The sequence below is a fragment of the Martes martes genome (assembly GCF_963455335.1).
Source record: "Martes martes genome assembly, chromosome: 13".
Lineage (NCBI taxonomy): Eukaryota > Metazoa > Chordata > Mammalia > Carnivora > Mustelidae > Martes > Martes martes.
The window spans coordinates 45,678,126-45,690,261 of record NC_137901.1 but is presented as its reverse complement, the minus strand read 5'-3'; the positions used below and the strand labels follow the sequence as shown (position 1 = coordinate 45,690,261).

The following is a 12,136-nucleotide window of genomic DNA, read 5'->3' as shown; positions in this document are numbered from 1 at the left end:
TATTCAACCATTAAACTGAACACGTCGTCACGCTTCTTGTTATCTTAAATCGGATCCATCCCATGAACTGCATAGCAGAATAGCGGCCATACCTTTGTGGGAATCTACTGTGGGCCAGGTACTGTGCAAGGCTCAGAGAATATACTGACAAATAAGACACAGTTTCTGCCATCCGTGAGCTCGGAGTCTAAAGAGGGACAGGGGGAAGTGAACACATGGAGTGGAAACTCTTAAGATGTAATGGGTGGGGGGCGCTTCGTGGGAACACAAAAAGGCGCCAAACTCAGGCACAGAGGCATCAAGCAGAGTTCCCCTGAGGAAGTGATATTTACATCAAAATAAGTTAATACACGCTACATTTCTTTGAAAAAATATTCAAAAGTTTCTTCTTTTTTTTTCTTTTTTTAAACTTTATTTTAACCATCATGTTAGATTCTGGATTCAAGAAGGAAGGAAGGGAGGAAGGAAAAATACCCACTAGCTATTAAAATCAGGTACAATTCATACTCTAAGGACTGTGATGTTGAGTTTGCCCGCCATCTTAGAATTCTTCCTAAAGCACTTCGAGACTTACCTATATGTTCAAGTGTGGGAGTAAAACAATGGGGAGAGAGAGAAAGAAGAAGTACAAACTGAAAAAATCAGAAATAGAACAGTGTGCGAAGACAAGAAGTGATAAGTATTGTTTACCTGTCAACTGACATTGATTAATCTTGTGTTCGGTGATGTCGCTCAGTGACTCAAAGACCTGGAGGCAGCTGTCACAGCTGTGCACAGCCTCGTCTTCCAGCTCCTCTCCGTCTTCCGGCCTCTTCTTACAGTCTAGTGCCTCTCCATCTTCAGTCTTGTCTTCAAGTTTACAGTTGGGGTCTGAAAGAAAATCAAGACTGTAAGTATGCGATTTAAAGACAGGTTCTTTTCAAGTAACGTTTAATCTTCTTGCTACCAAAAACAGAAGCACCATTTTCCTCGAAGCGGCAAAAGGAGGGCTTCGGGCAGATTTTATTCTACAGGAACCAAAAGTGAGTCTTCCCTAAGAGGTGTCGCTTCAGGATGGCTGAAGCTTTGCCTTTCCTCCACCACACAGGCCTCTTCTCATCACTTCCTTCAAATAACTCATCCGTCTACCTTTCAGGTGAACTTTGCCATTTTTCGGAGCCTTTTAGGGGCTTTTGCTTAAAAGGTAGAGATAAATCACTTTTAAAATTAAAGTCTCCGATGTAAAGGGAAAAAACCACTGTGCTTAAGAATGAATTCCCTTTCTGCTAAATATACTGTTTCACGGGAAATTACCCGAATTAGCCAAAAGTCTAGAATAAGCTAAGCTAATTACCATAGGCACGAAATTGACCTTTACTTACAAACCGGTCAAAACACACAGTTACCCCATTATTTGTTAGACAGCGATAGCAAAATAAGCTCTACCATGCAGCAAACCATTCTTACAAACACGGATTCAAGTGTACATATATTGGCATGTCTCCTGTTTTCAAACAAGCAATCACCCAAAAAAAGCAATACATACGAGGAGCAATTATAAATTACAATCAAGTCAACGACTTACACCGGCATTACCAATGTCGAAAAGCTAAGGTGGCAGGAGAACTACAGATAGTTCTAGTCTACCTCTAAGAATCATACACAAATAGCAACGGGGAGTAAGAGAGTAAAACACACGTAACAGTTTTACTTAGAGCTCTATACATACTTTAAATACTTTTTGATTCTATGTGCTGTCTTTGACTCAACTTAGAGACGTGCCCCCAAACGTCTTGGTGGAACCCCTCTTCTTCACAGGAAAGCAAAGGTGGGGAAGGAAGAGAAAGAGAGAATATGCCTCTTTAGGGGAAATTGGGTAATATCATCGGTGACATAATTTATGGGACATTAATTTCTAACGGCGAAAAGTCCTCCGATGTCAGAAATATAAAATTATGTCTCAAAATATAGTCAATAAAATGGTTATAAAAGAGTTGTATCAAGATACCTAACAAATATGTAATGCATTATCTGTAGTCAATTTTTTTTTTCATATGGGGAGATAAAAATTTGTAATGTTAGAGTCAAGAATTCACAGAATCAAAATTAGCCCAGATTTCTTAGAAAAGTCCGTAAGTGCCACCACACCACCATCCTCCCGTCTGGAAATGCTCTCTGCTGCCCAGCGTGTTACACGCATCTACAAACCCTACTCCTTACAAGTCACTATGGTCCCCTTTTTGCTGGCAGTTGTTCTAAAGCCTTTCTTCACGTCTGCAATAAACTTAACTCTATCACCACCCTTCAGATGACTCACGTATGCCAAAATCAACTTCCATTTCAACATATATAATAATCTCTTGGGTTCATGAACAAAGCAGAGTTCTCATCTCAAAGAACGAGTATTCTGTTTGTTTGTTGATTCGTTTTTAAAGAACGTAGTGTTTAAGTGAATTGGTAATTTGGGTTGATTTGCCATCTGGAAAATTATTATCTCCATGCTCTACACAGTGCCTGTTTCAATAGACTGGGGGTTTGGCTGCTCATTCCCGGGGGAGTAATCACAGGATCTTTTCTGTGTGTCTTGTACTTTGCTCAGCATAGCACCGTGGCCAGGTGAGGGCTTAGTAAATATTATTTAGTGATGATAAAAAGGGAGAAGAGTGAGGGGGAAACAGAACGTACATAAAAAGTCCTTCAACTGGTATTTTTGCTATAAACAGGAACAGATCGGGTACCACAGAATTAAAAAGTACCTACATGCCTACATTTCCCAAAATTGGCACGATGATCCATCACAATTGACTTTGCTGGTTTCAGATGTCTCATGTAGAGCTACAGACGCAACAAATAGGCAGTGGTTCAAAGATCTCCAACAAACTAAAACTACGTGCTAAAATACTGCCAAATTAGAAAGAAAGTCCAGAAAATAAATAACCGTCCCAATTCCGGCAGACTGGCCCTCACACCACTAAGCACTTGTTGGAAGGCGGTCGGCACATGCTGAATATTCTCCCTTGTTTAGCATGAGATTCCAGTTTCTCATAAAACTGATAGCACTGAGGGAAATGTGGGTGCTAGGTCTGAATTTTAATATGATTATTTAAATGCTCTGCATCAAGTTTGCAGGCCTGTTTGTTTTTAAATAAGAAGACACTCTGAATACTTTAAGTAGCACGCAGAGAAAAATGGTAAAAAACTCACCTTCCTTATTATTCAAGAATATGGACACTTTACACGAATCCAGTATCAAAAATATCAAACAAATAGGAATGCACGCATGATGCTTGAACTCTTCAAAGCTAAAGAATGACTCCAGTCCGTGCTTCTGACACTGTGGCTAGTTATTAAAATAAGGGTCATTTTAAGACTAATAAAAAATGTTTTTGCTTCCACTTCTGCATTTACAGATAGAACCCTTTAGGGACTGAAGTCAGTCAAGCTTATTCACTTCTGCTGCAACTTTAGGATGCATGCTCCAGCCAACTGGCGAATTTGTTTTTAGGTCACCACTTAAGAGGGACCCTCTGGGGGGGTGGGGTGGGATTATAGCCTATGATGCCTTGGTGTAACGAGTGCTAGGATCTCAGTCTCTCTCTCTCTCTCTCTCTCTCTCTCTCTCTGCGAGTAGATTTTTTTCCCAACCTCCACTTCCATGAAGAATTATTTCTCGCCCATTCGAAAGATGTTTATTTGTGTTAGGGGGCTCCGTTCCCAAAGTCAGTTGATGTAAGGAAGATTCTGGAAAGCTTACATGGTCAACCATTTCTTTCCCACAGGTGGCTACACTTCAATAATTGCACATGGCCTTAGTTATGTAGTTTTTATAAAGTCCTTTGAGATCCAATCATAAAAAATAATTGTATTACTCCGCGAGCCACTCAAGTCTCTGACTTCAACCTAAGGGGTTATAAATACAAGGTTCATGCCTGTAAGAACTGCCCTTCTCCCAACACCACTTCAAGAAAGACAACTGTTCTTTCAACTCAATTGTTGTGCTCCCAACTCCCCTGAAGGGCAGTATTTTTAAATATCCACAGATCCCCTGCACTACAACCGCAAACCCCATCCGAGCTGCAGGCAGGACTCTCTGTCCTTTGACCTAAAGGACACCACTCAGACCTGTGACGTCCATCACTACTGAGCTCACGGCACCACCTACTTTCCAGCTCATCACTTCTAAATGTTGCTCTGAAGCCCTGCATGGATAGGGTTCTAACCTGGATAAAAGACTTAATTTTGGAACAAAGACACAATTATTATTACAAAAAATAAATGGCAGCTCTCTGTTTCCAATTTTGTTAACTTTACTTATAAATGGAAACTCAAAAGAAGTATGTTTTTCCCCTTATTATGCTCTCTGGCAGGTGGTGCTTTCCTTCTCATCCTCCCCTTCATAGGGTTGTTATTGCTATAACTTGGTTTAATAAAATTTCAACTTTGGGGAAAATGAAAAATTGCACTGGCTTAAAAGTGTTGGAGGCAATAAACCCATGGACTTCAATTAATTTCAAGTGCGGGATCAGTTTAAGGCCAACCAGCAGAAATTCTATTCTGTCCATGTAAAAATGAGGTTTCACCACATTTACTTTTTATAACCTATATAAAAGTCAAGTCAAAGTAATGAATATCTAAAAGCCATCTCAGTGGACTGGCAAAGACTATCTGTATTCTTGAAACTCATCTTACATATTTCTCTCTGTGCAACAAGGATCCCATGCCTGATCAAAGCTAAAATGTCAAACCACTGAGAAAACAGCCCAATTTCCAACCCATTTCACTGCCTAGAAATGGACCTCCTTCCAAGCCACTTTTGCATGGAAAAGCACTGGCAAAAGAAAGAAAAACTAAGAGATCATGTGGTTGTAATTATTACCAGGCAAGGAATATTTCTGCAGCTCAGTGGTAAAGTAAAACTCTGTCGCTCCCTTCTCCCACTAGTGTCCATCGCAAAACAACTGCCTCATTAAATCTTTGCAGTAAGATTAATATGCCGTAGCTGCACGACATTTATAACTTGGTACTCTATAAAAAGCACATTTAATGGTAAGAGCCAGAGCCTAGATACAAAGTATTACTATAAAAACTTCTGGCAGCCAGTACACAGTGCAGGCCCTCGATCCTTCTTGCAGGAGATATAAAGGAGGCTTTTCCTGATGAATTCCAAGCACGAAGCTCTACCTTACAAACCCCAGTCAGTTTTTACGAGAGTGGCAGAAACACAGGATTCTGAAGATGATGTAAATATGAATGCAAGACGATTACTTAACAACGAAGATTGGCAAGAGATGAATGAACCCAAAATACTCCACTTATACACGCACGCAAACTTAAAACATGACCATTTCCTAACAGTCTGCTCTCTGGTCATAGCCAGCTTTTCACCAGATTAAACAACCATGGCATGAATTACTCAATCCTAAATCAACCCACACGATGCCAGTAAGTTCAAGAAATCGCCAACCAAAAAGTGCATACTGCCTAAAAAAAAAAAAAAAACAAAACAAAAAACAGAAACAGACACTTCTTGGCTGCACTGGGATGACCGTGACCTCCTGGATCTTAATTACCCAAAACTATGAAAAAAAGTAAACGTTCAAGAAAAAGTGGGCCCAACACTACACTACTAGTGGGCTAGTAAAAATACACTGTTTTTGTCACTTGAGAAAGCTGCCTCTGTTTTCTTCTAAGGATTTTGTCTAAAAATTAAAAGAGCATTATAACTTGGTGTCTCATTCTCAGAAACTCTGTGATGAATAAGTAAACAAATAATTGATACAAATGCAACTCTCACTCAAGTCCCCCAAATCACTACAAATGATGAACCCCAGGTTGACAGCCGTCTTGTATCAAATAATCATCAACCGTCTAATGTTGTTTTTAAAGTTCACATCTGTACGTACAGCTAGCTCTAGGGTTTACTGGCATGGCTGGAAGCCCCATGCCTAAAAAGAAAAACCAAATGTTCTCTGTTTAGGGCAAACCATGTCCAGAATCATTCCTCGGGTATAAGCGGGTTCAAACTACATTCACTGAGGTATCTTGACACTTCTTAAGAACAGAGGAAAAGTTACCTTCAGGCTACAAAGAGTTAAACAGGGAGCAGAAATCCTTCCTAGTTTTCAAAAACCAAAGGGCGGGATCATTATTTTGTGCTTTCTGGTCTCTAGCTATGCATTCTAACTTGAAATCCCATAAGATGAAAACAGATTTAGGGAGAATAAATCGCACACTGTTATAAAATGGCAAGCAGGCTGTAATGAAGGAATGTAGCATTGCCAGACTGTGCAGCCGTCTGGCCCACCCCCGCCTGCTGGTCTGCTGCCTCGTTTGTTTTTTTTTCCTACTGTCAAGAAAAGGTAAACAAACAAAACAAAACAAAAACAAAAGAAACCAGTGCGGTAGCCAAGGATGCACACCCAAAACCCAGTCCTCAGCCTGGCAGGACGGCGCCAGCCAGCACTAGCACCTGTCAGGCACCAACAGGTCTGAAGAGTTCATGCGGCCAAGAGAAAAATGTGCTTTTTACTTTTCCTGCAACATTTATTTGCAACCACCCTATTCTCTGAAGGTTATTAAATTGTCTTACATTAAAAAAAAAAAAACCCTTTCTATGTATGTACTTGTTCTTTCCTTTGTCTATAAAATCTTCCCAGACAGAAAGAATGATCTCTCTATTAAACAAAATCACGCTGTTGAATTTAGAATTTCCACGGTATTGCTTGATTGTTCTACAGGTCTATCGAGGTCCTTGAAGACCAAAGAGAAATATCACAGATGTACTATAATCAAGGAGAACATGCCAAACATGAATTTATTAGAACTCTTCTATCTACAATGGAATCCCTTGCAGGAAAATGCTAAGTGGGGGAAAATTCACCTTGGGAGAGGTTAAAAACAACAACAACAACAACAACACACACACACACACACACACACACACACACACACACACACACACAGAACCATATACACACTCCTCGGAACCAAAAAAAAATTTCTCCCCTTCTGATCAGAATCCTACTCCAATATTCATTTCTTCCTCCACTTCACCCCCTTTATCCTGAACATACAATTTAGATGAAAGTAATTTGAGCACTACAACTTTCATGAAGAGTGTTTATCAATGCACTCCTGCCTTAAAGTCATTCAACTTTCAAATTGAATTACAATGGCTGCTTTGTCACACCTTCCGCAAACGAATGCTTACTAAGGGCTGATGCTCAGTGAGAGGCATTTGGCTAAGGCCCTGGAGATGTAAAGCGTAAGACCTGGTCCCCGTCCCAAGGAGCCTGCAAGCTGCCGCAGAGCTTCCCAACCGGCAGGTCAAGAGCGGGTCTGGTCAGGGGTGGCGGGATTCTTTCATTCAGCCCTGGAAGCAGTCATGTACAGCTTGGGATAATGACACTGTGGTCCTCTTGCCTTCCCATTTACCCGAGTGCATCATTCGAAACTTAGCATTTTTCTGCATCTGCCTTGATGTGAGAGGGCTGGCAAGCATGAGTGCAGGCGTGGGGGAGGGAGGATTTACAGATGAGTAAATCAATGAGTGCAGAAGGTGGGGTAAGTACTCAGAGAGGCCCACAGACCAGGGCATTTAAATCACATAGGGCAGAGCAGGAAATTTTTACCTAAAGAAGAGCAGCTTGGGCTAAGTTTTAAAGGATGGGTAGCCCTGAGGACAAGTAGAAAATGGCTCTCCAAACAAAGGAAACATTGGTAAAGGCACACAGAGGCATAAAACCACACGATGCCTTCCAGGAAGTACAAGTTTTTCTGTGCTACTGAAATGAGGGGTGCTGCACAGAGTGGGGGTAGGGGGGAGTCTTGGCAGAGAAGAGGATGGAAAAGCAGCTAGATCACGAAGGAACTACTGTGAGCTAAATGTTCACGTGCTAACCTCAGAACCAGGGGAAGTCCCGGGAGGACTGAAGAAGAGAGGGGCTGATCCCGCTTCCGTTTTAGAAAGATGCCCCACTGGAAATGCAGAGGGTAGGTTGTTAGGGTACCAGATCTGGAAGCAGGGAAACCAGTCTGGAGGCTATGACGTGAGGCAGGAAAGGAGGGAATAGAGTGCAAACAGTCAATGGCGGGGGGGGGGGGGGGGGGAAGGCACAGGAGTCACTACAGAGAAAGGATTGTACACTGTGTGTAGCCATAAGAAAGCGGGGAGCTGGCTGATGACTTCCGGGTACAGGATGCAGGAGAGCCATTCCTAGAGATGGTCTTGGTTTTAAAACAGGTGTATTAATCGAGGTTAATGGCTTACTTTTTCTCACTGTGTTCACACCCAGAGTTTGCCTTTTATCCATAATCCCACCAAAGCCAAAACTGGAGAGAGACTGGCCAGAAATATCACAATCCCACCAGCTAACTTTTTAATCCGGTGCAAGAGATTTGCAGGGGCTCCCATGACACCTGTGGGGATTTAGACCTTCGGTGAGATTCCCTTTACTTTAGTCGCATTTCGAACATACGCACAGCCAAGGGAAAAAAAATCCAAAATTTGACTAAAATCAAAAACAGTGATTGATTCTAACATCTCTTTTTTCAGAAATACTGTAAAACGTTTCTTCTGACAACTACAATCACAAATGAAACATACTTGAACCTAGGAGCTAGACATTTGGATGTTTGGGAAAGGGTCTGCTTATTTCCTCTTTAAATGTAGCAAATAAGCTGTAGCCTAGAAGCATTCACTCCACCCCAGCCAAAGAAAACCTAGGGCAAAAAGCCTTTGTATTCCAGACATCATACTCCCTGATACTTCTACCAACTGTTCTTATTACTTTAGCTATTTTAGATAACACCAATCCAATTGTAACAGTATTTCTGAATTCCACACTTAAAGTTAACAGTCTCAACAATTACTGAACCCCTGGCTTAGGGAGAAAGTGTTTTGTTCTGAACAAGAAACACTCACTTGTTGCAATGTAGCAGTGCTCATCTTTACGTTTTGAGAGGATAATTCACAAAATTCACATTCACAAAAATCAATCCAATACTATCACTCAATTCTCTTGATTAGTGACTTTGCTTTTTCTTTTCTTTTTCTTTTTTTAATTTGGGAAGGTCCTCTTCTAAATTTTAAATGTTGTATTTGAAAGACCAGGACAACTGGATTTGTCTCAAGATTGTGAATTAAAGACAAAATCTGGGACCTTTAATAATAAATCCTATCAAATGCACTCATATCACCCAGGAATATGAAAATTTTGTTGTTGCTGTTGTTTTTCTCTTTTCCCTTTAGCAGCTCTTATTGGTTCTCAAATTGGGGAATCCAACTGTAATTACAATAAAGTAGAAAATGCTTTGAAAACAAATTATTTAAGATTTTTTTTTAATTTTCTTTTTTTAATTTTCTTTCTTAGTTGAAAGTGGAAGGCCCACTTTCTAAGAAGTGATCCCATTCAGGAAGATAAGAAAGAGGTTTCTAAACCACTGTGTTGGTACCATGATGGCTCAGCAAAAGAACAAAAAGGAGAGAGAAAAATCCTACCAAATAGATACTTGTTTGTATAATGAAAGATCAGAGCAAAATGTGGGGCTATGATTTATGACTTATGAGCTATTACAAAATACAAGAAAATTTATGTATAATTGGAAAAAAAGAAATTCATTATGTTCTCCTCTAGTTGGGCTAATAAATTTCAAAATACATGCAACCCTAAATGTCTAGGGTTCCTTCGGCCTGATAAACAAAACAAGAAAAGCAACACAACCAAAAATAAACTATAAAAATAGATCATTATTGAATGAATACCATTTCTGCAAGACTTCCCTTAATGAATATGACACAAAGGAAATATAACAGCATCATTTTTAACTTTTTAACTGCACTCTTCATTTCTTAGAACACAATTCCTTAAGTTTCCATAGGTGTTTAATTAATGTTTTTCTTTAGTTTTAACTCAATCTCTCCAAAAACCAGATTTTAAAAATGCATTTTTCCCTACAGAATGACAACCTTGCCAAATGTGCATTCAATCTGCATGTATCTGCAGACAAGTAATAAAGACACCAATGCCATTAGCATAATCAATACACAATTTACAGAGCTACCCAGATAGAACTGAAAGTGAACGTGTATGCCATTATCTTAGTAACTATAAATTAATAGTCATTTGTGGAAATATGTTCCCACTTATATTGTTTCAATCCTGCCCTGTCAAGATAATGTGAGCATATATTAAATATATGTATATTGTAATATGTATAATATGTATATATGTAAATACAGTATTTATGTTATATACAAACATACTTTAAATGAGGATATATATCATCAGATATCTCCAAATATGTATGAAGTATAATTAACTAAATCAATCAATCATCAGGGAGAATAGATGATAAATAAGCACCCATATTTAGTCATTTTGTTTTTTCACCATGTGATTTAATAAGCAAATATACATACATCTGTGTGTGCATATATATGTGTGTGTACATATATATGTGTATGTATACACACGTGTATACATACACATATATATGTACACACACATATATATACATTTCACAAACATTATTTTCAGTAAATACACATGGGGAAGGAGCATGCATGTTCTCAGAAAGTGAGCTAGAAGGGACATATCTTATCCTATTTTCTGAAAAGCATAACAAGGGATCTAATGTAATCAATCCTACTACTGCTGCTTTTAATTTTAAAAAATCCAGTGCTTTTGAAACTTTCTTTTCAGGCAACAGTATCCAAAAAAAAAAAAAAAAAGTAAGTGCCAACTCTGAAATGCCATACAGAAGACATCAGAATTGAAGTCGTTTTTTTCGGGAATGGTGATGTGTCATGCCCAAGTCCTTCCACAGATGACACCAATGTCCCACCAGTCCTTGGGGCAGACCGTCCCCAACAGTTGTGTCCATCTCTTCATAGCACAAAGAAAACTTGTGCGAAAAAGGTAGCATATTTCAAAGAAAACAGACATTGCCTAAAGAAGGTAAAGTACCAGCCGGAAATTCGGAATTTGCTTCTCCACACAGTGTATTTGAAACAGCTTATGCGACGTTACCAGGAGCCTATTCAACCCCAAGTCAGATCCACTGCTGTAATTTTGCAGGCACAACCATCCCTCATTTTCCCCTCACACTCAGACTGCTGGGCTCCACCTTAGCCAATCTCCTGACCTTTGAGTCAAAGTATCCCGAGGAAGACCTTTGAAGGTCTACTTAGCTTCTGGGAGGATGTCTTTCTGCTGAGATTTTACCAGCAATGGGAAAACGCTCCCGGATCTCTCGCACCAGCACCGCAGCACCACCTCCTCTCCAAGACCTCCCAGATCAGCTTTCTGAAGCATGCAATGCTTTTATCAGCAGCCAAAGCCTTTAATCACACAATTAGGGATTTGTCAGGTTTCCACTGCTTTTAATTCTCTTTCAGGTATAACTGACTAATAAATTTTTTTTCTTGTAGAAGTAACTTTCTCTGGGGAGGTGGAATAGGGGAGGGAACGGAGGTCTTGATGCTTAAAGAAAAAGGGAACAGCGGAGGACAAATGTGGGGGCCAGAGGATTAATTATGTCCACCTCCTGATTTGGCCTAAGTTTGGTTCTGGCCTCTCCTATTTGAAAATTATGAGACTGAAGACTGTGCATTTTCAAGTCCAGAAGTCTACATTCTTTTTCTACGTCAGCCATGCTTATTGGATCAGCCTCGCTTTCCTCACCTATAAAATGGGAATAATAATAACCGACGTAAGATGCACTTTAGATCAAATGAAACAGATACACAGCCTTTTCGGGAACATTAAAGAGATTCCCAAATGCAAAGTATTTGCCATAAATAGTGAGCTCACATCCATTGCCCGCCTTTTATTGTAGAGAATGGTTCCTAAAAGTTTAATATAAAAATTCACACGATTTCTCCCAGGCTGTCTCCAGAAGGGGAAATACATTCTGCAGGACACAAAGAGCCTGCAGAACTATGTCACCCCTCAGGACTTTGCAGAAGAGGGAAACAGGATAAAATGTGCGTGCTTCCTCAACAGTCCCGTGAATTTCTTCCATAATAAAAGGCTACTAGTTAGTAACTTGCTAAGAGCCAGATATATGTTGGGTACATTACTTTTGTTACCTGACACAACAATCTTTTTTTTTTTTTTTAAGACTTTATTTATTTATTTGACAGACAGAGATCACA

General features: G+C 39.8%; 1 protein-coding gene across 1 annotated transcript in view; it reads right to left on the bottom strand.

Moving 5' to 3' along the window:
• ZNF521 (zinc finger protein 521) overlaps nucleotides 1-12,136 on the bottom strand; it is a 275,165-nt gene that overhangs the window by 246,037 nt on the left and 16,992 nt on the right. The window contains exon 3 of the mRNA XM_080821879.1: nucleotides 691-870. Within this exon, the coding sequence (XP_080678005.1) occupies nucleotides 691-870 (180 nt within the window). The remainder of the gene's footprint in view (nucleotides 1-690; nucleotides 871-12,136) is intronic.